At 44.9% G+C, this 25268-nt stretch overlaps 1 protein-coding gene and 1 non-coding gene across 3 annotated transcripts in view; one reads left to right on the forward strand and one right to left on the reverse strand.

Annotated features, from left to right (window-relative positions):
• The window catches only part of LOC124555516 (kelch-like protein 5), a 318356-nt gene that overhangs the window by 277135 nt on the left and 15953 nt on the right, over positions 1-25268 (forward strand). For both annotated transcript variants that reach the window (XM_047129462.1, XM_047129463.1), the window contains one exon: positions 4582-4744. In XM_047129462.1, coding sequence (XP_046985418.1) covers positions 4582-4744 — 163 coding nt within the window. The remainder of the gene's footprint in view (positions 1-4581; positions 4745-25268) is intronic.
• Positions 20069-20143, reverse strand: Trnas-cga. Its single transcript has one exon. It is a non-coding gene; the product is annotated as a tRNA-Ser (tRNA).

Below are 25268 nucleotides of genomic sequence, written 5' to 3' on the forward strand. Positions count from 1 at the left end.
GTAAGATGAGCTTGTACTTTTGTTTTTGAATTATGAATTTGGGGTGAATCCTCATCTTACAAATAAGGTAATTAGACTTTCAATAATATTGTGTGCTAGCACAGTTTTCAGCTTCTGACAGAGATCATTGTTGCCATAACATTCACATAAAGGTTGATAAGTCAAGGTGGATAACACACTACTCATATACTTAAAATTACTTTGCTATTGACAAGATGGCGGTGGCGGCAGCAGCAGCAGCAGGGAGCAGAGTTGCTGGCTTGTACACAACAGTGTCAGTCAGCACAGAAATAAGTAAAACATTAGTGAATTAGAGAAATAGGTGCTTATCTTTTATCCTGTCTAAAATTATTTAGTTCTGTACCAGTTGCTACCAATATGGAAAGTTCTCTCTGCTTTTTGTGACGTGATTCAAGTGAAGAGGGTTTGCAGTACCTTCCTTAGACCTATTAGTGATTGTACAGTTGTATCTGTGTTTTATGTTGAATAATTCTGCTGTAGAATGATGTAGATGATAGAGGGACAGTGTGATACAAGATGCCAGCCCACAGCTTATTCCTCTTCAACAACACCAGGGGGAGCTGTGAGCTTACTCTACACATCTCGCAGATAAAAACAAGTGTCAATCCACTCATGCTGCAAAGCATTGCTGAATAGTTCTGGGTCTAACCCAAGCATAGTGATAAAACTCCTCCACCAGTGATAGAGATGGCCCAGTGGTTAACTCATTGTAACTACATTTGGTAGGAATGAGATCAACCTCATTCAGCCAACCAGCTTTAATTTACCATCATTTCCTTAGATCAGTTAATACAGATTGGATTGTTTGTCTGTAAAGGGGGTAGCCAATAGCGTTTCATCATCCCTAAATTTTTGCACCTGTGTTTGAACCTTCTAGCCAGGTGGTCCACTGCACTGTTGTATGTTAACAGTTTAAACTACATAGGAAGGTGTTTATTTAGAAACAATGTGCATTGTATAATAAGATAGACTCTTGCTTCTACTTCGTGTTAAAAATATTTCTCCACTTGTACAGCCTGTTGCCCACAAATTGACTTAATTTTCATGATCAGAGTAAATCAGTCCAGATGTAGCCAACAGACCAAAAAAGAAACAGACATCATCATTAATTTGAAAAACTTTGCAGCTTTCCTTTCTGGATAACATTAGGAATCTAAAGCACTTGAATTATATGAGGGTGGTTTGACAAGTGCGGTAAATTTCCATGAAAGAATGGAACATTTTTGTTATGTCTTTATGGTTAGTGAGCTTGGTTGTTCCAAGGACAATATAAAGAATTTCAACAATGTACCACATACAGCTCACTGTTAACAGCAATATGAACTGGACAGTGTGTTGACTGCTATTGAAAATGGAGAAAACAGAGTTTTATGCTGCTGTTGAATATTTTCACTTGAAGGATTGGACTGCCACACAAATCAAAACAGAATTGGGTGAAGTTCACTTGGCCTGTGCACCATCATTGAAGACCATTTACTTAAGGATTAATTAATTTAAATGTAATTGGACAAACACTGAGGACGAAATGTACTCTGACTGTCCAATTGAGGCCACCAAAAAGGAAACTATTGACAAAATCCATGATATGGTAATGCAAGTCCACTAAACAAAAATTCATGAGATTGGTGGGATTACGAGCATCTCAACTGAGTGAGTGCGTAATATTAGCATGGAGTATTGGCTATGGAAGAGTGGTGTGTGAGATGGGTGCTGCGATTGCTCACAGTCGGCCAAAAGCACATCTGACACGGCATTTCAGCACAATGTCTGGTGATGTTTAATCACAGGCTGCAAGACTTCTTGCACCGATTTGTGACTGTTGGTGAAGCCTGGGTCCATCATTACACACAGGAGTCAAAACAGCAGTCACAATAATGGACAATGGGTGGTGAAAGTTCACCAAACAAGGCAAAGACTATTTTGTCAGCTGATAAGGTGATGTCCACTGGGATTCCCAAGGAGTGATTCTCATTACTTACTTGAAAAATGGCAGAACTGTAACAGGACCATATTATGCTTCATAGTTGGATCATTTGAAACTTACGTTGGCTGAAAACAAACCAAGGTTGACACACAATAAAGTGCTCTTTCATTAGGTGTCCTACACATCAGTGATAACAATGGTGAAAGTGCATGAATTGGGCTTTGAATTGGATCCTCATCCAGCCTATTCACCAGACTTAACCCCAGGTGACATCTTCCTGTTCCCTAACTTGAAACTTTGGCTTGCCGGGAAGGAATTTTCATCAGATGAGGAAGTGATAGTTGCAGTCAATGAGTATTTTGCAAAGTTTGACAGAACCTGTTTTTTTTGACCATATGAAAAAGCTGGAGGTTCACTGCACCAAGTATATATCCCTCAAAGCAGATCACGTTGAGAAGCAAGGTGAATTGCTTACGAAATAAACTCTTATTATTGCTTTTTTACCAGACTTACCAAACCACCCTCGTATTAGTTTTGTTCTATGCTCCTGTTGTAATGCTAGGTAAAGAGTATCCATATTCTCATTTTCAATCAAAAGTATTATCCTTATTAAATCTAGATACCTGTGTATGGAAGAGCTCTTACATGAGGCATATCATTGGACCAAGAGCTTTCAGCAGCATATTCACTAGCAAAATGGTTGAGTCTACTTGAACAGATTCACTCACAGACACTGGTTTTCATTTGATGGACTTAATCAGTGCATAAGTTTCTTCATTTTCAAGAAGCTTCTGTATTATCACATAATCTAGACAGTATTTCGCAGCAATTTAATGTAAAGAAAACTGTGATGTGCTGTAAAACAAGTAAAAAGCATCTCTCATTGGTGTTCAGTGTGAGGTGCTAATTGGTACCAGATCCTCAGAACACTACTTCCTATTTTGTAGGTTAACTATAATGTCATTCTTTGATAAGCTTGGGCATGTGGAAGGTTAAGCCAGAATCCGTGGTTTTACTACCCTGTATAGAAGTTTGGTATACATATCTGTAAAATTCTGCTAATGGTCAGTCAGCTAATTAACACTGCTTACATATAAGGTGCAGTCAAGTGAAAATGAGACAGATGGAAAAAAGTAAGTAAACTATTTATTATTTAAAAAGTTTTATCGCCATAACTATTAATACATTTATCCCACTGGCAGACAAGATAGTCAATACCTTCATGGAAAAATGTTCATGGTTGCCTACGGAAGAGTGATTGTATCCAAGCATGCACCTTTTCATCAGAAGTTTCTCTTCACAGCTCCAGAAATGTGGAAATTGCATGGGAAGAGATGGGGACTGTGTAGAGGATGTGTAAGGGCTTCCCAGCAAATCTTCTGCTCTTGTGTGTGTGTGTGTGTGTGTGTGTGTGTGTGTGTGTGTGTGTGTGTGTGTTCCCCCCCCCCCCCCCCTCTCCCCCACTTGCGTGCAGTTACAATTATTGTTGTTACTCAAACATGTTTTGGTACCTCTGTGCCATCATCAGTAGGTTTTATTTATTGAAAACTGTAAACAGTAAACATATTTTAAGTTTTAACTGATCTAACAAAGTGAGGCCTAAATACAGTTTCTTCTTGTTTTTGTTTTTACCATGATTTTACATTATATGGTTTTTCAGAATTATCTGTATGGTGTCCTGTACTCTGTAAAGGCACATTATTTAACACATTAAAAGAACCTTACAGAAGAGGCAACACAAATGCCTAAAGGAGCTTACACACACACACACACACACACACACACACACACACACACACACACACACGTGCTCACCACGTTTTGCAAAGTGAAAAGGCATTTGTGAAACTGACATTACACAAGCTACAGTAATATATATATATATATATATATATATATATATATATATATATATGTGTGTGTGTGTGTGTGTGTGTGTGTGTGTGTGTGTGTGTAGTGCCCTCAGAATGCAAAAGAAGGATCAGCCACAACAAAATGTGAGTAATAACAAATATATACACAAAACATTTTACCATACCAAAATCAAGTTTTTTGTAAATCAAGGAATGTGTAACTTGCCAATAAAATTCACATTTACATCATTTGGTTGGCAGATAAGCTATCACTACAGGATACCATGCATATAATCCTGACAAACCATATAAAGTAAAATCATGGGAAGAACAAAAACAAACAAAACCCGTCTTTAGGCCTGACATCATTGATCAGTTAAAACCTAAAATATGTTCTTTTTGTACAGTTTTCAATAAACAAAACATGGCACAGAGATGCTGAAACATGTTTGAGTAACAAGAGAAAAGACTGTTTTTGCATAAAAGGTGGAACCTATGTCTAACTTGTGCAGTGTAGACAAAACGATCTTGGCAGCATGTGGGCTCATCCTGAAGAGAAGACATTCGTGGCCATAGATTTGCTTTTCTCAGGATGGTATGGACTGACTTGTACCTGTCTTGCCATCAGATAAATGTATTAACAGTTATGGTGATTAATTTTAAAATAATACTTCCCATCTGGCTCATTTTCATTTGACTGCCCATTATACACATCTATCAGCTCATAGTGATCAGAAATCGGTAATATACTATTAACCCAAAATGAATACATTCTTTTGACAGGTGTTGCTGTTCTAGAAGGACCACTGTATGCTGTAGGTGGTCACGATGGCTGGAGCTACCTCAACACGGTGGAAAGATGGGATCCACAAGCTCGGCAGTGGAGTTTTGTAGCCTCGATGTTCACTCAGCGGTCCACTGTTGGGGTAGCAGTATTAAATTCTAAGTATGTTTTACTTTTAAAATGAAACTACTTCATATGAGACAAATATTATTTATTGTGAGGAAGATCCATTAATAAGGAGAGATAAAACTGTTGTGCAGGATTCATGTGAGGAGTTTAACTACTAATATGGATTCTGTTAATATTTTGTTAGAAAACTGTTATGCATGGCCTAATAAGTTTTTCTACTGAGAGCAGAAAGTCATTGAAACTTATTGTTCATGAACTTGTTAGTAATGTTTCTGTCACAGTGATAGTATTTCTGATATATAATTGTGATGTAGATTATGACAACTTATTTGAAAACTAACACTTTTCATCTGTGAATATACAGATGCATTATGATTGTTTAAATGAGTGTACTTTATACGGAGTGAACCCAAATTCAACTGACAAAATTTCACTGGTTGTTCAGGAACATTTTCTGAATTTTTGGTATAAGGGGCGTATAGTCTCTGGTGGCTCATTACAGAGTAAGAATGTACTTATTATGATTGAGTTACTTTGTTTCTGTAGTTGCCTTTGTTCATGTGAAAATACCTTCACACCAGTGAAAGAGCTTATAATAAGCAATAATGCTAATTTCAGCTGTGTACACTTTTCCATTATCCTGACACTCGACTTGGGAAAATATTCAAATTATAGTTGCCATAACCTGTTCTTTAAGCTCGGAACTTTCCTAGCTAAAATTTTTTGTATGTATATGAATAGGTGGAAGTACCAAAGTTGGAAAATTTTGTGAATGCTCAACATTTTGTTCTTCAAACTTTTCAGTTGTTTTAATAGCCAATGTAACTTTGTGAGCAGACATTTTGTTCCTGATGGAATGATGATTTTTTGCCATGTTTTGTAATCCAGTCCTCATCCCATGTATTTTTCCTTACAGTTTGTCATGATGTTGTATATATCCTAAACCAAAAAATCTTATTTTGATCCCAAATTTTCTGCTACCTCATGTATTCTCCTACTTAGGCAATTTTGCATTGAATTTAAGACATTGCTCAGATATGCCTCCCCTTGTGGGTCTGGGGGCTAGAACAGGACTGAGGTATCCCTGCCTGTCATAAGAGGTGACTAAAAGGAGTCTCTCACTTTTTAGCCCTGTAAGTTCAGGTCCCATTTTATGGTTTGATCTGCCACTTTCCAAATTCTACAGAAGTGCGGGCAATATTGGGAAGGACGCCTTACGTGGTGCACGAGTTATCCATAGTGCCCTTAGATTTGATCTCCTGAACCTCTTGTCAAGGCTTTGCATCTCCACCTGCAATTCAACTGTTTGGGCCAGGACACTTTCCGGGTTATGGCATCTTCTGTTGATGTCTCCTGTCCTCTTTCACCCCCATGACAGTATTGGATTTTTCTGTTCCCAATATCCAGCACGGTAGCCAGTCTGTTGTGGTGAGGCCGTCATGTACCCATTTGGTGGTAGCCCCCTGACAACACAGGGATTGCACTGCTGATGCCTGACCTGTAAACTCCCCTCATATGCCAAGGAGTAGATGCCAGTCTTCCTGGGGCATCAGGACTCCCGGTAATGGCCAGCATACCAGGTGGCATTTGCTGTGGCTGGGTGGCATGCGTGGGAAGAGCCCCTGATCAGAGTGGGTAGCATCAGGGCAGATGACACGCAGTGAAGCGGACTAAGTCATCTTCTGTTGGTGACCGTACGGTACCAGCAGTCTCTAAGAAGGGCAAGATCAAGTACAGTGCTGACAGATATGACCCTAAATTAATTCCCTCCCTCACTACACCATGGGAGGAACGTGGGGCTACAGAAATAAATCATATTTGCCTCGGTATTTAGTCTGTAGCAGAATGGACGGGGGCTCCTTTCTACCTATGAAGCCTCAATTTTTTGTTGAACATGTTGAGGATAAATTTGGGGATGTGACGATGCTGTCCAAGATGAGAAGCAGTGCAGTCTGGATTCATACACCATCCCCAGCCCAATCCTGGGTGTTACTCGCTTGTGACCGGCTGGGTGATATTCCTGTTTCCGTCAGCCCCCATAAAAGCCTCAACATGATCCAGGGGATTATTTTCCATTGCGACCACCTCTTGCAGTCTGACTACAAACTCCGCGCCAATCTAGAATGGTGGGGTGTTCATTTCATCCAACGTGTTTACAGGGGATCGAAAGACAACGAGGTTGCTACCGGTGCCTTCATCTTGGCCTTTGAGGGTGATTCATTGCCTGAAAAGGTCAAGGTGATAGTTTACCACTGTGACATTAAACCATACGTCCCTCCTCCTATGCAGTGCTTTATGTGCTGGAAATTTGGGCACATGTCTTCCTGCTGAGGCTAAACGTAAATTTGAATGATTACAACCCGTTCGGTTGACATCCACATACGCTATAGCTACATAACCATCACCATCATAAGTACCAGTCATACCACATTCTGTGCCACAAACAGTGGGGCCTACAGAATACATCTGCCCCTTTGGTGGTAGGGTAGATAACCTTCCGTTGCTCCCAATGTACCTACTTCAGGAGCAAGGCTCCCCCAAACTCAGGGGACATCAGTCCTCCCCCCCCTCCCAGCTGGAGAAGCAACAGCCTCGTCCGGCTGCTCCTCTCGTGGGGAAGGGGTCCCTGGTACCCTCTCTCCCAAGGTCCCCACTAATGCCACAGTGGACACTCGCCAGTGGCTAAAGGAGCCAAAAGCTGCTGGATGAAGAGCTTCACCGTCTTCCTCCATGCCTGAATCTACTTCGCCGGCTGGGGTGGCCTTGCGGTTCTAGGCACTCTGGAACCGCGCGACTGCTACGGTCGCAGGTTTCAATCCTGCCTCGGGCATGGATGTGTGTGTGTGATGTCCTTAGGTTAGTTAGGTTTAAGTAGTTCTAGGGGACTGATGACCTCAGCAGTTTAGTCCCACAGTGCTCAGAGCCATTTTTTGAAGCTACTTCAGAGAAGTCCTCCCAGCAAGCCCTTGAGGAGAAGTGAGAGGGCAAGCAAACAAAGAAGTCTGCTAAGAAAAAGGACCCTCCAGTGGCCCCAACACCACCACTCCCAACCAATTCTGGATCTCCACCTCATCTGAGGATGAGGTGGAGATCTCTGCGTCACCTGAAGACACCTGAACAAAGAAGTCTGCTAAGAAAAAGGACGCTCCAGTGACCCCAACACCACCACTCCCTACCAATCTCTGCGTCACCTGAAGACTTACATCTCACTGATGCCTCATCACAATAGGAATGGATACAAATACTCAATTGGTGGCAGCAGGTGATCCTGAGGTGTAACCTGCCTCCTTACATGCTTAATGCCTTCCCAGCCTCACGATAATGTCACACTCCAGTGGAATTGCTGTGGTTTTTTCCACCACCTGGCTGAGCTATGGCAACTGTTAAGCTTTACACCTGCTTTCAGCATTGCCCTCCAGGAAACCTGGTTCCTGGCAATGCGGACCCCTGCCCTTCCCAGCTGTAGGGGATATTACAAGAACCATATTGACTATAATAGAGTGTCTGGTGGAGTTTGCGTCTGTGTCCTGAACTCAGTATTCAGTGAACCTATGCCACTTCAAACCCATCTTGAAGCTGTGGCTGTCAGGATAAGGACAACGCAGGAAATAACTGTCTGCAACATATATCTTCCTCCAGTGGGTGCAGTACCCCTGAATGCATTGGCTGCACTGATTCATCAACTCTCTAAACTTTTCCTACATTTGGGAGATATTAACACCCATAACCCCCTTGTGGGATGGCACTGTGCTTACTGGCCGAGGCAGAGATGTCGAAACTTTCCTGTCTCAACTTGGCCTCTGCCTCTTAAATACTGGGGCCCCCACACATTTCAGTGTGACTCATGGCACTTACTCGGCCATTGATTTATCCCTCCGCAGCCCAGGACTCCTTCCCATCTGTCCACTGGAGAGCCCACGATGACATGTGGTACTGACCACTTTCCCATCTTCCTGCCACTCCCCCAGTGCCATTCCCCTGGATGTCTAATCAAGATGGGCTTTAAACAAGGCAGACTGGGAAGCTTTCACCTCCACTGTCACCGTTGAATCTCCCCCACATGGTGCCATTGATGTGGTAGTTGAGCAGGTCACTAGAACGATTGTTTCTGCTGTGGAAAACACAATCCCTTGTTCTTTAGAGTGCCCCCGACAAAAGTCAGTACCTTGGTGGTCACTGGAAATCGCTGAGGCCATTAAAGAGCATAGGTGAGCTCTGCAGTGACATAAGCGGCACCCTTCCGTAGAGCACCTGTTAGCTTTTAAACAGCTCCGTGCCCGCATTCGCCAGCTTATAAAAAGACGGAAACAGGTGTGTTGGGAGAGGTACATCTCGACCATTGGGTGCCATATATCACTTTCCCAAGTCTGGACGAAGATCAGATGTGTTTGTGGGTACCAGACACTGACAGGTGTTACTGGCATTAATGTCAATGGCGTGTTATCTACCGATACAAACGCAATGACCGAGCAATTTGCTGAGCACTATGCTTGAGCCTCCATGTTGGAGAATTATCCCCCAGCATTTTGCACCCTCAGACAGCAGATGGAAAAGAAAGCCCTCTTGTTCACTGAACATCACAGTGAACCCTATAATGCTCCATTTACAGAGTGAGAGCTCCTCAGCATCCTTACACATTGCGCCAACACAGCTCCTGGGTCAGATCGAATCCACAGTCAGATGTTCAAACATCTCTCGTCCAACTATAAGTGACATCTCGTCATCTTCAACCAGATCTGGTGCGATGGCGTCTTTCCATCACAGTGGTGCGAGAGCACCATCATTCCAGTGCTCAAACCGGGTAAAAACCTGCTTGATGTGGATAGCTATCAGCCTCACCAACGTTCTTTGTAAGCTGTTTAAACATATGATAAGTCGGCAGTTGTGTTGAGACCTGGGAGTCACATGGCCTACTGGCTCCATGCCAGGGTGGTTTCAGTCAGGGTCACTCTACCATTGATAATCTAGTTTCCCTAAAGTCTGCCATATGAACAGCCTTTTCCAGATGCCAACACCTGGTTGCTGTCTTTTTTGATTTGCAGAAAGCTTACGACATGACCTAGTGACATCATATCCATGCCACATTATACGAGTGGGGTCTCTGGGGCCTGCTCCTGATTTTTAATCCAGAATTTCCTATTGCTCCATACTTTCTGTGCCCAAGTTGGTGCCTCCCATAGTCCCCCCCCCCCCCTCCCCCCCCCCCCCTCCCCCTCATATTCAGGAGAATGGGGTTCCGCAGGGCTCTGTATTGAGTGTATCTCTATTTTTAGTGTCAATTAACATCTAGCAGCAGCTGTCGGGCTGTGAGTCTCACCTTCTCTGTATGCAGACAACTTCTGCGTTTTGCACTGCTCCTCCAGTACTGGTATTGCCAAGTGGGCACCTACAGGGAGCCATCCACAAGGCACAGTCATGGGCTCTAGCCCACGGCTTCCATTTGTCAGCCGCAAAGTCGTGTGTCATGCACTTCTGTTGGCATTGTACCGTTCATCCAGAACCAGAACTTTGATCCCCTCACTATAGTGGATACATACCAATTCTTAGGACTGATTTCTGACGCTCGATTGACGTGGCTTCCTCATCTTCGTCAGCTGAAGTGGAAGTGCTGGCAGCCCTCCGCTGCCTGAGCAACACCAACTGGGGTGCAGATCATTCTACGTTGCTGCAGCTACACAGAGCCTTTCTTCAATCCTGCCTTGACTATGGGAGTCTGGTTTACAATTCGGCGGCACCCTCAGAGTTGCGTCTACTCGACTCAGTGCACCACTGTGGCATTCGACTAGTGACAAAAGCTTTTAGGATGAGTCCGGTGACCGGCATCCTGGCAGAGGCTGGAGTCCCTGCACTGAATATCGGGCGTGTACAACTGCTCACCAGTTATGTTGCACACATTCATAGTTCTCCTGAGAATCCGAATTACTGTCTCCTTTTCTCATCCATGGCGGTTCATCTCCCGCATCGGAGGCCCAGGTCAGGGCTTAAGATTGAGATTCTGTCTGAAAGTGGAGTCCTTGCCTTTATTACCTGTACTCGAGGTCCATTCACATACACCTCCTTGGTGTAGACCTAGGCCAAAACTTCGCCTGGACATTTCCCATGGTCCTAAGGACTCAGTTAACCCTGTAGCTCTCTGCTGTCGCTTCCTCTCAATTCTTGACATGTACTGGGACCACGTAGTTGTTTCCAGTGACAACTCGATGGCTGATGGTCACATTAGCTCGCGTATGTTCATAGAGGACATATTGAACTGCACTCCTTGCCAGATGGCTGCAGTGTTTTCACTGCAGAGCTGTCGGCCATTTCTAGTGCTCTTGAGTGCATCTGTTCATGCCCTGGCGAGCCGTTTCTTCTCTGTACTGAATCCTTGAGCAGCCTACAAGCTATCGACCACTGCTACCCCTGCCATCCTTTGGTAGCGACCATCCAGGAGTCCATCCATGCCCTGGAACGGTCCAGTCATTCCGTTGTGTTTGTGTGGACCCCAGACCACGTCGGAATCCCAGGAAATGAACTTGCAAACAGGCTACACGGAAACTGCTTCAGCAGATCGGCATCCCTGTAACTGACCTGTGATCATTATTACGCCGCAACGTTTTTCAACTTTAGGAGAAGGAATGGCATAGCCTCAGTATGCACAACAAACTACGTTCCCTTAAGGAGACTACGAATGTGTGGAAGACCTCCACGCAGGCCTTTTGCAGGGACTCTATGGTTCTCTGCTGGCTCCGCATTGGCCATACGTGGCTAACACATGGCTACCTCCAGAATGAGATTTTCACTCTGCAGCGGTGTGTGCGCTGATATGAAACTTCCTGGCAGATTAAAACATGGCTACCTCCTCCATCGCGAGGACCCCCTCAGTGTCACTGTGGCTCACATATGACTGCCGTCCACATCTTGCTGGACTGCCCACTTTTAGCCTCTCTGCAGCAGAATTTTTACGTTCCCAGCACCCTAACTTCTATGTTGGGCAACAATGCCTCAACAGAAGATTTAGTTTTACGTTTTATTTCTGGAGGTTTTTTATCATACCATCTCTAGTACCTCCAGCCGCAGAAGTCGAACACGCGCCAGAACAAATGGACATGGCCAGCCCATAGAGGGCTCTGCGTCCGCGGCGGCTCTTCTGCACAGCGGCTCTCGCGCAGCAAGGGTGCCACCGCTACACCACGTGCAGACTGTGGCCAATAGCTGCTCCCTCCGGTTTCGTATATAGGGACCCGCTCTGCCCTAGTCCAGTCAGTCTGGTACTCGCTCTGGATTGCGTCTCTATCTCGGTGGTACTGCGTTCTGGTCGTTGCTCATTGTTGACATTCGCCTGGCTCTGGTTCCGAGTGGATTTACTGTTGGTGTTGTGGTTTCTACAAGCTTCCGTTGTTTATCTCTTCCTTGTTGTGTTGGTCATAGTCGGTCGTTGTCGATTGTCGTTGGTCTGTCGTCCGACTCGTCCTTGTGTTTACCCGGTGCTGCGTGCTCCACCGCCGGCGGCTTCCTCGCCTGGCGGCTCCAATCCGCAGCCCAAGGCGTTCCCGCGGTTGGTTTTGGTTACTACATTGGTGACGAGGTAAACGGAACATAGGAGTATGGAAGAGAGATTACTCACTCTCTTAGAGCAACAGCAGCAGCTCATGTGACAGCAGCAGCAGCAGCAGCAGTCGGAGGTCTTACAGACGTCGGTGCAGTTGCTCTCGGACAGGGTCAATAAGCGGGATTCCCTCCCACCTCATCTCCCAGGTGCCCCGCTTTCAGACATGTTCCCACGTCCGCCGTCGTTCCCACCGTTCAACGACGCAAAAGAGGATTGGGAAACGTACCTGCATCATCTGAAACAACATTTCACGGCCTTTCAGATGTCGGATGACTCTCTGCAGCAGTCGTTATTCTTGTCTTGGGCCTCACCAGACACGTTTTTTTTGCTCCACAAGTTGGCACCGTTGGTCGACCCTGTGGCTCTCTCCTTTCACGAGATCTGTGTGTTGCTAACTAACTATTATTCCCAGCGATACTACGTGGTTGCGTCTCGCTTGGAATTCCATCAATACCACAAGCAGCCGGGTCAGTCCTACCGTTCCTGGTTGACGGATTTGCAAGGCCCCAGCTGCAAATGCAACTTCACGTGCACCAATCAGCAGTGGAAGCCGTCATATGCAGATTCGTTAATTCGGGATGTGGTCGTTCAACTGGCGCCCGATCCAGAGATCCGCACTGCGGCGTTAAAGTTGCACAACCCCTCGTTGGAAGACATTCTGCGTATTGCCCATTCCTTCGAAATTGCTCAAGCGGCGAACGAACATCTCATGGCGTGGCCCCCAGGTGGCAACGGTCAAGTCCACTTCATGATCCACTCCTTCCGCCTTCGACGGGGCGCAGTCTCCAGAGGGCAACGCCATCGAGATTCCTCGCTGTCTGATGTCTCTATGGCGTCCGAACCGCTGTCGCCCCTCGGTGTCGGCCGCGTGGCCCCCTCACATTGTGCCCCCAGTGCTTCTTGGCCCACACTCCAGCTGACTGTCCACATCGCTGGAAGACCTGTTCGCTCTGTGAGAAAGAAGGCCACCTTCGATCAGTCTGTCGTAGCCGCTCAACCCGTCCCACCCCTGCAGGCCAACAGGAGGCCGTCCATGCTTTACAGGCAGTCGCCCCTCGGACCGACACATTGGCTCGAAAGTTATTCCTCACCCTACGCATCTTTAACGAGGACGTCACTTTCCAGGTCGATACGGGGGCCACCCTTTCATTGGTCAATCTGACGACGTATGCATGTCTCGGGTCTCCAGACTTGTCCCCACCCTCTCGGAGGTTGGTCGCCTACGGCAACGGTTCCATCCCTCTCCGTGGACAGTTTTCTGTTATGGCCATCTACAAAAACATTCCCCGGTCCCTTACGCTCTTTGTGGTGGACCACCCGTCGGCTTCGGACAGTTTTGGACTTTATGCGTTTACACGGTTTGCCTTTTCCATTCAAGACGAAGTGCAGTTCGTTTCAACTACGGTTCCATTTCAGGACCTAGACGATCTGTGCGCGTCCTTTTCCTCCCTGTTTTCAGCAGACCTGGGCTGCGCTTCCGATTTCCAGGCACACATCACTTAGCTGCCGAACGCATGGCCTCGCTTTTGTCGGGCTCGGCCTATTCTGGTAGCCTTGCATGTGGCCGTCAAGCTGGAACTCAATTGGCTCTAGGCTGTGGGGGTTATCGAGCCAGTACAATCGAGTGCCTGGGCAACACCCTTAGTGGTCATCAAGAAACCCAATGGATCGCTTCAGCTTTGTGGGGATTTTGGGGCTACGATCAACGCTCAGTCTTTGGTCGAAACTTATCCCATTCCTCGACAGGAAGACCTTCTCGCTAAACTGGCAGGTGGCGAGTACTTTTCTAAGATTGATCTGGCAGAAGCCTGTCACCAATTGCCTTTGGATGAGGAATTGCAGGCTATCGTCGTCATCAACACGCCTTTCGGTCTCTAGCGATACAAACGTCTTCCGTTCGGCATTTCCACTACCCCTGTGATTTTCCAGCGGTATCTCGAGCAACTTACGCAACCAATACCGGCTTGTGTCAATTACCTCGATGGTATCTTAGTCACGTGGCGCATGTGCCAGGAACATCTGTGCAACCTCAGTAACTTATTTCACGCCCTGCAGGCTGCAGGTTTACGTTGCCGGCTGGAGAAGTGCTGTTTTTTTTTTTTTTTCAACCAGAAGTGGAGTGCTTAGGACATTGGCTCAGTAGAGATGGCATTCGCCCTTCGGACCGCAATGTCGCAGCCATCGATGCCCTTCCCCATCCACAAAACTTATCCGAACTTCAGGTGTTTTGGGGGAAAGTCAATTATTACTTAAAGTTTTTACCCAAGCCTCCCACCTCGCGCATCCCCTAAATCGCCTGCGTCGCAAAGGGGTACCTTACACGTGGACTTCCTGCGATCAGGCTTTCACCCGCCTGAAGACGATGCTGAAAACTGCCCCTTGCCTTACGCCTTTCTCTCCGGATCGTCCCTTGGTGGTGGCGGCCAATGCCTCAGCGTACAGGATTGGGGCAGTCCTGGCACACAGGAATGAGGATGGGTCAGAACAACCTGTGGCATATGCATCCAAGACATTAACCCCTGTGCAAAGGAATTACTCTCAGATCAAAAAGGAAGCTCTTGCCATTATTTTTGTAGTTCAGAAATTTCACATATACCTGTTTGGGGTGCAGTTCACCCTCCTCACAGATCACAAGCCCTTAGTGTCGCTTTTTGGGCCCCATTCGCACCTCCCAGAACGGGCGGCTCAGCGTCTTCAGCGCTGGGTGGTGTTCTTGTGTAATTACATTTACGTCATCCGCTATAAGCCCACCAGTCAACACACTAATGCAGATGCCTTGTCACGTCTCCCAGCAGGACCCGATCTGGTGTTCGACCAGCAGGAAGTCCTGTGCTTCCACATCGACTCTGCCCACCGGGAGACTCTCGATGGATTTCGTGTGACAGCTGCGCAAATCGTCGCTTCCACATGCAGAGACCCCATTCTGCGGCAAGTCCTCTGCTATGTGACCCATGGTTGGCCTCCCTACCTTACTCGACATTTGAAAACTGACTTCAGCCCGTGGCGTCCCGTCTCTCACAGGCTTTCGGTAATGGAGGACGTCCTCCTGTTGTCCACGGACTCGGACGCCCGTCGGGTGGTCATCCCTCCGGACTTACGCCACCAAGTCCTGCACTTATTACACCGCGGACACTGGGGGATGTCTCGCATGAAAGCGTTGGCTCGACGACATGTCTATTGGCCAGGGATCGATGGAGACATTGAGCACCTGGTCCGTGGTTGCACAGTGTGTGCGCATCATCAGGCTAGTCCTCCACAATCTTTCTCGCCCTGGCCAACACCCAGCCAACCCTGGGACAGGATCCATCTAGATTTTGCAGGCCCCTTCTTAGGATCCATGTGGCTCCTCATCGTTGACACCTATTCCAAATACCCATATGTGGTCCGCATGGCGTCCACCATCACTGATGCCACCCTCACTGCCTTGGCCCAGGCGTTGGCCATTGAAGGCCTTCCTCACACGTTGGTCACAGATAATGGGCCCCAATTCACGGCGTCCTCGTTCCAGAATTTCTGCTCAGCTAACGGTATCAAACACATTGCTCTCCCCCTTCCATCCTTCATCCAGTGGCACGGCGGAACGTCTGGTCCACACTTTCAAACAGCAGCTGATGAAATCAGTGGAGCCGTCGGCCACCACCTCAGCCATCACCTTGTTTCTGAGCACCTACCGCACTACGCCGGTGGCTGGTCATAGTCCTGCCGAACTCCTTAACGGGCAACAATCTCGGACCCTCCTCCACCTGCTGACACCATCCCCTTCTGGGCCCCGCTCTCGCCCCTCCCACCGCTACGCCCCAGGCATGGCCGTGTGGGCCCGCTCCTATAGCAGCACAGCTGCATGGCCACCCGCTACGGTGACGACGACTCATGGGCGGCGTGTGACGACCGTACAGACACACAGGGGGCTCGAGCGTCGCCACCATAACCAACTCTGCCCTCGGCCCCCCGCCTTGATTCCTCCTCCACCGCCTTCCCTGCTTCCTGGTGCGGACACGTCCCTCGCGACGGAGTCCTTCCCTTCAACCTCCATCTCCTCACCGGCTCTGCAGACACCCCTTCCACCTCGCCAGGGTATAGAGATGCCCTCTGACCCCCTGCCCTCTGGTGACACCTTGATGGATGCCGCAGACAGTCTGCCCTCCCCTCCCCCAGTGGTTCCTCCGGACGTATCACAACCCATGGCCTCGTTCCGCCCGTCTTGGCATTGTCCGGGGCATTTCCGCCCCTATGCACCAATTTCGGGGGGGGGGGATCTAATACCTCCCGCCGCGGAAGTCGAACACACGCCAGAACAAATGGACGTGGTCAGCCCATAGAGGGCTCCGCGCCCGCGGCGGCTCTTCCACGCAGTGGCTCTCGCGCAGCGAGGACGCCACCGCTACACCACGTGCAGACCACGGCAAATGGCCGCTCCCTCCGGTTTCATATATAGGGACCCGCTCTGCCCTAGTCCAGTCAGTCTGGTACTCACTCTGAATTGCGTCTCTGTCTCGGCGGTACTAAATTCTGGTCGTTGCTTGTTTCTGACATTTGCCTGGCTCTGGTTCTGAGTGGATTTACTGTTGGTGTTTGGTGTTGTGGTTTCTACAAGCCTCCGTTGTTTATCTCTTCCTTGTTGTGTCGGTCATAGTCGGTCGTTGTCGGTTGTCGTTGGTCTGTCGTCCGACTCGTCCTTGTGTTTACGCGATGCTGCGTGCTCCACCGCCGGCGACTTCCTCGCCTGGCGGCTCCGATCTGCAGCCCAAGGTGTTCCCGCAGTTGGTTTTGGTTATTACACCATCTAAGGGTGGGCATTTAGCCTTCTCTCTGAGTTCGCCACCCTCACTCCATTTTAGCTCTGTCGCACTTTCTTTGCATTTGTTTGTCTTGGTAGTCGTCTTTTGCCAATGTGTGTTCATCTTGCCCTGTCCTTCAGGGTGTTGCAGAGTGGCTGGCTCATCCTCTTTTATTATTGTGATCAGCCAGCCCAGACCATATGCACTATGGTTTTAATACCTTCTTCCAGTTTTCCATGTGGTGTATGTTTACTCTGTTTTTGTTCGTTCCATTCATTTCCTTTTTAGTTGTGGTGTTGCGTGCTTTTGTACCTTGAGCCTTGCTTGCATCAGGAAAAAGGGACTGATGACCCTGTAGTTTGGCCCTTTATACCTCAAACCAACCAACCAATAAAATATAGCTTTACATTCTGAAGATCACTTTAATGCTTTCCTGTACTGTTTTATCAAACACTGTTTTTACTTTCGTGTCACTCATTTTGACAATGTTAAAATAACACTTGAAAACAGAAACAGTGTACCATATCTTTTTTCTTCAATATTAGTTTCAGCTGTCTCGCCACTCCCACCAATTCGTTCATAGTTCTATGTCAGACTGATTTGTCTGCACCCTCTGCACTCAAAGATGTTTCCTCATTGGCTGAAATGGTGTTGTCATCCTGGTCCTTTCAATGAATGACCTTGTTTACAAAAGATGACAGTTGCTTTCTAAATTTTCCGTTGGCTGATCCTTGATTTACCACCATCCCCGGTGTTGTCTGCACAGCACCGTAACTAATTTTTTCTCTTTTATTCATACACTGTGAACTGTCTACTTCAATATTTTACATTTAAATTTCCATTTCAGTATTTCACTGACACTGTACATTTACTGTTTGCTACCGCTCAGTTCCAATTTTGTCAGTCATTAAGATAATTAATGCCAAGGTGAGACTAATCCTCACCTGGACAGGCACTTTGTGTAATGTTTACGTTCTTGGTTGTAGATCAAAGTTCCTTGGTGGCAAGTGCAGAATTCAAGACTTGTAATGTGAAACTGCTGCTGTTGGTGATCGTGCAGCTCAGTGATGAACACAATATACTTCAGTTAAATTTTTCCTGATTCCAGATTTATTCAGATCAGACAGTTTCATTGGAGTGATGACCAGCCTCTAGTAATTGAAAATTCTTAACTATTATTCCCTGAGTAAATTTAACAAAATCTGGCATGCGATTTTTCATCCAAATTATCATTAAGCAACCAATTAAAGTAACCTTACTTTTTGATGTTATAAACAACAGTGACACTCGGTGGTAGCTTGTGTACACAGTTCACTTGTACATAACATTACTGTATAATCCATTGAATTGACTCTCAATATGGCAATCATAATAGTCCAGTGGTGACAGTGAACCTGATTATCTTTCAAATCATAGTTTACCAAAATTAATACAACACATTATCATCTTCTGCACATACTTGCCCTGTTATTCATAATATGAAAGTTAAGACATAAGCCACATGCTGGCTGAAATAAACATTATAGTACAAAGTGAGTCACAGATCTCCAGTGATGTGAATAACATGAAACTGTTATTGTATTCATAATTGTAAATGCAATTTCATCTGGGTGTTAATGTAATGATAGCAGTACGTGGACTCGCAATAGCTGCTAATTGAGTGGGAGACCTACACACACACTTTATACAAAGATCCTATCCAGTTGAATGTTTGCCACTAACTTTCATGGATATGTTACTCATTTGGTCTTGGGGTGTGGACTTTCATACACTTTGCTACAGGGCTGTTGCTCCTTTGATTACAAAATGTGGACTGAGGATCTTTGGAAGGGGAGGGGTACTTGTAGAATGATGTAGTGATATTTTGTGATATCGAGAATCATAGTTTGTAAAACTGCATGCTGAAAATTTAATAATGTAGATCAGGTGTACACTCCAGTAATGATTTGGTTTAGCTGAAAGGTAGGTATTTGGAAAATTATAAAAATTGTCAGTACAGTTTGATTAGCACACGATAAATGCCTCTGTGGTGGATTACCTGCTTCTGTGCAAAGGTTCCATATTTGAAATTGTTGATTTAATCAATTCTTTAATTAAAGACTTAACTTAATAATGGAGGATGGTATCTGATTAAGAAGAATAGGGGCAACAAAATTTTAAAGCAAACCCTGGAATCTAAAGGGATGCTGGCTCAGTTGACAAAAGTAATTTTGGGTGTGTGTGAACTTTAGTTACAGATAGCTTTTAATGTAATTGGTTTTTGGAAAACTGAAGTAGATTACTGAAAAGAATGAAATGCAGGCCTTACAGTGAGTGGTATCAGTACTCTCAAATCTGCTGATTAGCTCATCCTAGTCTTACCATTACACATTTTTGTAGTGCTTTCAGATATAAATTATTCTTTATTAAAATAGCCTCCAGCAAAACTTGCAATACCATTGTAATTAGTGGATTGAAAACTAACCTCTTAATAATAATTTACATAAAACGTTGTATGAATAGTGCCATATTTAGGTAAACACTACTTATACATGACGTGTATAACTATATGGAGGTGAAAATTAAGAAAAAGAATGTAGTAATTTGAGAGGTGCAGAGTAATAGCAGATGGAGTGGTTCCTCCTTGCTATGCTTCGGTGTCTATTTGTGGTAACAGCTCTGTGCACAAAATCATCTGTTCTCACGTTTGATATTAGTCAGCATTTAATACACAAGCAAAGAGTGCAGTACTTGCACTTCTGACACACCTATTTGTGTCAGCTAGCAAATATACAGACATCAAAAAAAGTTTTTGCATCACCCCAGTTCCCAGAACTCTTGAAGATAGACATTGACTGTGGATATTATATCACAGACACACTCCCTTTGACTGTTCAGAGATGTCACTAAACCCGCCTAAAGATGTAAACAACCATGTATGAGCAGTGCCTATCAGACGGAGGAGTCCGACAGCTGATTGTTAAAAACTTCCTGGTAGATTAAAACTGTGTGCCCGACCGAGACTCGAACTCGGGACCTTTGCCTTTCGCGGGCAAGTGCTCTACCAACTGAGCTACCGGAGCACGACTCACGCCCGGTACTCACAGCTTTACTTCTGCCAGTATCTCGTCTCCTACCTTCCAAACTTTACAGAAGCTCTCCTGCGAAACTGTTTGGAAGGTAGGAGATGAGATACTGGCAGAAGTAAAGCTGTGAGTACCGGGCGTGAGTCGTGCTTCGGTAGCTCAGTTGGTAGAGCACTTGCCCGCGAAAGGCAAAGGTCCCGAGTTCGAGTCTCGGTCGGGCACACAGTTTTAATCTGCCAGGAAGTTTCATATCAGCGCACACTCCGCTGCAGAGTGAAAATCTCATTCTGGAAACATCCCCCAGGCTGTGGCTAAGCCATGTCTCCGCTATATCCTTTCTTTCAGGAGTGCTAGTTCTGCAAGTTTCGCAGGAGAGCTTCTGTAAAGTTTGGAAGGTAGGAGACGAGATACTGGCAGAAGTAAAGCTGTGAGTACCGGGCGTGAGTCGTGCTTCGGTAGCTCAGTTGGTAGAGCACTTGCCCGCGAAAGGCAAAGGTCCCGAGTTCGAGTCTCGGTCGGGCACACAGTTTTAATCTGCCAGGAAGTTTCATATCAGTGCACACTCCGCTGCAGAGTGAAAATCTCATTCTGGAAACATCCCCCAGGCTGTGGCTAAGCCATGTCTCCGCTATATCCTTTCTTTCAGGAGTGCTAGTTCTGCAAGTTTCGCAGGAGAGCTTCTGTAAAGTTTGGAAGGTAGGAGACGATATACTGGCAGAAGTAAAGCTGTGAGTACCGGGCGTGAGTCGTGCTTCGGTAGCTCAGTTGGTAGAGCACTTGCCCGCGAAAGGCAAAGGTCCCGAGTTCGAGTCTCGGTCGGGCACACAGTTTTAATCTGCCAGGAAGTTTCATATCAGCTCACACTCCGCTGCAGAGTGAAAATCTCATTCAGCTGATTGTTGTTGGTGGCATATCTGTGTTCAGCCAATAGTTTTTTGTAAAAACTATATTCCCCCCCCCCCTCCTCTCTCTCTCTCTCTCTCTCTCTCTCTCTCTCTCTCTCTCTCTCTCTCTCTCGACCTGTGCCATTATTTTATGTTCTAGCATTAACCCTTCGACTCCTAATGGCATAACATTGAGGTTTTTCGCAAAATTGATCATCATCATCGTAGTAAGCAACAAATACAAGAAGTCAGCAAAAAGTAAACAGTCAGTTATTTTAAGGAGTAGGTTTCACTATGTAATATAATTTTAAAGTTTTTCTGAGAATTAACCTTTATTATGATAGTAAGAAACTAGTATAAAAAGAAAATGGCAAAAAGTAAACAGTCAGTTGTTTTAGGTTTGTTGTTTCACTTTGGAACCACTAGGATATACAGTTACAGTTTTCAAACAACCCCCCACCCCCAATCATTTCTTGAGATAAAGCAATTTTGACTTTTCCTAGACAGAATACCACATCATGAAACTTTCATTAACCCACAATGCCTAAAACAAATTATGGTCCTAAATAGCAAGTAAAAATGGGCCTAAAATTTAATAAATTTACTTATCAAACATGCACTCGGAGCAGAGTGGTTTTATTTTGAAACCATTCATAAAACCAGTAGTAAAACCTCAAATTCATGTTACAATAACTTGAGATATATTTACTTTCACTGTCAATGACTTTCTCAATAAATAAATAAATAAAAAAAGTGTCAGAATCCCCTAGTCTCAAACCGCACTCTCCAAGCCGCTCACTGCATTGAAATTTGTTAGTGGCTGCTACAATGCGCTGCATTCATAGAGGTACCTTAGTGTACCCCTAGTAGCATCTGTTTTCCAATAGCATGCGTGGTTTCATGCAAAAGGCAATGGTGCTTAAAAAAAGGGGATATTTTACTTTCAGAGTGAATGATTTTGATAAAAAACAGTACATGACGTTATTCTGACACAAAATGCAAGCTTCAGGGAGGAGAAGAGGCAAGACAGCTGCCAAAGCCCAACAAAATTAGAATGTACTTGGCTTTACCAAAGATGTTGTTGACAACACACTCACACTTGGAGTCCATGAGACCTGCTGCAAGCAAGAATTCATATACATCAGTGAGACACGACAACTCTTAGCACATATCTAATGCAACACTATAGATACATAACAGTATGGGTGATGTAGCAAGTGAACAGTGGCAAAACATCACAATGAGTATGTCCAAGGAAGACTGCATACTAGTTTGGCTGCTATTGACCTTGAAAGAAATACGAGATGTGATTGAGGTAGTGACAATGTACCAGTGTAAGTTGTCATCATCATCATCTTAACTGTCAGTGTTGCCAGCCTATGGGTGAAGGCACTTCTGAGACTACCGTATTGACTCGAATTTAAGCCGCACTCGAATCTGAGCCACACCTGAAAAATGAGACTCGAAATCGAGGAAAAAAAATTTTCCCAAATCTAAGCCGCACCTGAAATCTGAGACTCGAAATTCAAGGGGAGAGAAAAGTTTTAGGCCGCACTTCCAAATTGAAACAAAGTTGGTCTATTGTAATATGAGACACAATTTAGGTTGAATGAATGACGATACAGCTGTAGTAGTTTGGTTCAAGTCGTAAGCTTAGCAGTTAATCTTTACCAGGTAGCCGTTGTTATGCGTCAGGCGCTCCGTCCGTATTTATACGGTTACCCTTCCTTTTTCACGTGCTTCGTCTGGTTTGAATTGATTGCTTATTTTTCTTTGATCTGACAAGTGCAGTTCTCTTTGTTATAGGTGTTTCCGTCACTCAAAGCTGAAAATGCATTACTGTACTGTGTCATGCATTGTTTGTCGCATTCTGAAAATGAGGGTTTACGGCCTGTCGCCGCTCGCGGCATGGCTTGCTTTTGTGCACGCTACCGCCGCTTAAAAAAAAAAAAAAAACAAAGAGAGGAATCGTCTCATTAGCGAAACAATGGCAAGAGACTGCTATTCGTTGCTACTTACACTGCTGCTTTCTTTGATAATGATCAACAAGAACCAAGTAATAGACTGCGCATGATAGAAGATGTTCTGAACGAGAATTTAGCGAAAAAAATTTCCATTTGAAAATCTTTGCAGACGCCTCTTTAGTACATTACATTATGCGCAGAAATTAGAGTCATCTTAGATTTAAAAATCTAGTCAATTGCTGTGCTTCATTTCTGACTGTATCACTATTAGGCATAAGAATAATATGAATATAAACATGACGTGGTATGTATATTCTTCCGTGTCTGCTGTTGTTTCACTCTAGTTTTGTAGTTTATTAGGCAGACAGGATTTAAATGAGATAGCAGCAAACACGAAAAAATACATGGCAAAATGTTTATATTCGTATTATTCTTATGGTGAAGAGAATACTGCATGTAATTCACAATTCATAAAAGTTCCTATTAGCAACCATTTCTTCTCACAGTTAGGAAAAATCCAGAAAGCAGAGTTGGCCATGTTGACAAATATCCCAAACAGTCTTGCCAGTCGGATTTTCATAGTACATTGAAATGCTGCTACGCTCGAAGAGGAACAATACGAAATTTGTATTTACTTCGTTGGATAATGTATGAAAATGCAGTGGTCGAAACTCGGGGCGGAGAAAAAAAAGCTCGTCTTCCACCTTTTTTTTAATTTATTTACTGACGCAGAGGTTTTGGTGCCAGTATTTGTCTTTGTGCCTGCGAAGCATGCCTGCGTAGCGCTACATATATTCGACGACAGAAGTTAGTTGTGGCGGCACCTACCAACATTTTTCAGAACTTCCGCTTACTTTGCACTCGATTCTAAGCCACAGGCGGTTTTTTGGATTACAAAAACCGGAAAAAAAGTGCAGCTTAGGTTCGAGTAAATACGGTAATCCCCTATGACACAGCAGTGAATATAGTGCTGAAAGCCTTGGAGTATACTGTGTTGTCTTCACCAGTGATGATCATCATGAGAGCAGTACTACATCATAGTAGTGGCTTGCTCTTTATTGGAGAGGATCAACTAATCAGAGTTCAAATAAAAATTACTATTAATATAGGAAGTTAACTCTTCCTCTCTAATCCTGTCATCAGTTCAAAGAATATGTCTGTCACATTTTCACTAACGAATAATAAGGGTATATAGGACATATGTGTATTAGAGCTGAAAAGGCACTGGTACAGTTGTAATTATGCCTTTGTGATGAAGTCCATTTGCAACAGTGGTCAAAATTGTCAAAATCACAACATGATTATGTAGTCAAATACATGGAAAAATTTTAGTGAGACTTTTACTCTCTTCTAAACAGTACATGCAGATATTCTGACAATGTCCATTCAACCTTTATTGTCAGTGAACATGACCAAGTCAACTGATCAGTCATTTAAAGAATGTTAGACCAGACTTAAAAAGGTAAGACAACAGGTGCAATTACCCATATGTCAATCAAACCACATAACAAACTTTTAGAGGGATGATGATCAAAATGTGTACACAATGGCATGTGGACTTCTGTCGTACTGCTAATGTTAGTAACATTTGTTTTTGAACCACCGTCTGTGAAAATAAGTGTATCAGTAAATTGTTCCAAGGGAATTAATAAGCAATTAACAATTACCAATATAAAAAATTTCATAATTTCTGTTAAGTTATCAAAGTAGTTGCTGATGAAAAGGGTACAAGCTATGGTGCCATAATGTTTGGCACACATTTGTATGTTGATCAAAGTTAAATATCGAAACTGTCAAAAGTGATTGTTTTAGACGAATCCAGGGCACAGCCATGGACACCCACATGGCAGCCTCCTAAGCAAACGTGTTTATGGGCCATGTAGAGGAAACCGTCCTAGTCTTTTAGATTTCCCAACCCCCTAGTGTGATTCAGGTTCACCCTACCTGCATTCTTTCACAACCTCAACAACTTCTCTCCTATCTGCTTCACCTGGTCCTCCTCTATCCAACATGCCACCATCCTGTACAGTGACCTCCACCTCTCTGATGGCTTAATCCACAACTCTGTCCACACTAAACCCACTAACCACCAACAGTACCTGCATTTCGAAAGCTGCCATTCTTTCCACACCAAAAAATCCTCATACTGCGTAGCCACCCATGTATGTATTTGTTGTGCCAAGAACTCTCTTGCCCGGTGTATTGAAGGTCTCATGAAGGATTTCACAGACATACTCTACCCCAAAAACATAATCCACAAACAGGTTCCCCGTCC

Source organism: Schistocerca americana, chromosome X (assembly GCF_021461395.2).
Source record: "Schistocerca americana isolate TAMUIC-IGC-003095 chromosome X, iqSchAmer2.1, whole genome shotgun sequence".
Lineage (NCBI taxonomy): Eukaryota > Metazoa > Arthropoda > Insecta > Orthoptera > Acrididae > Schistocerca > Schistocerca americana.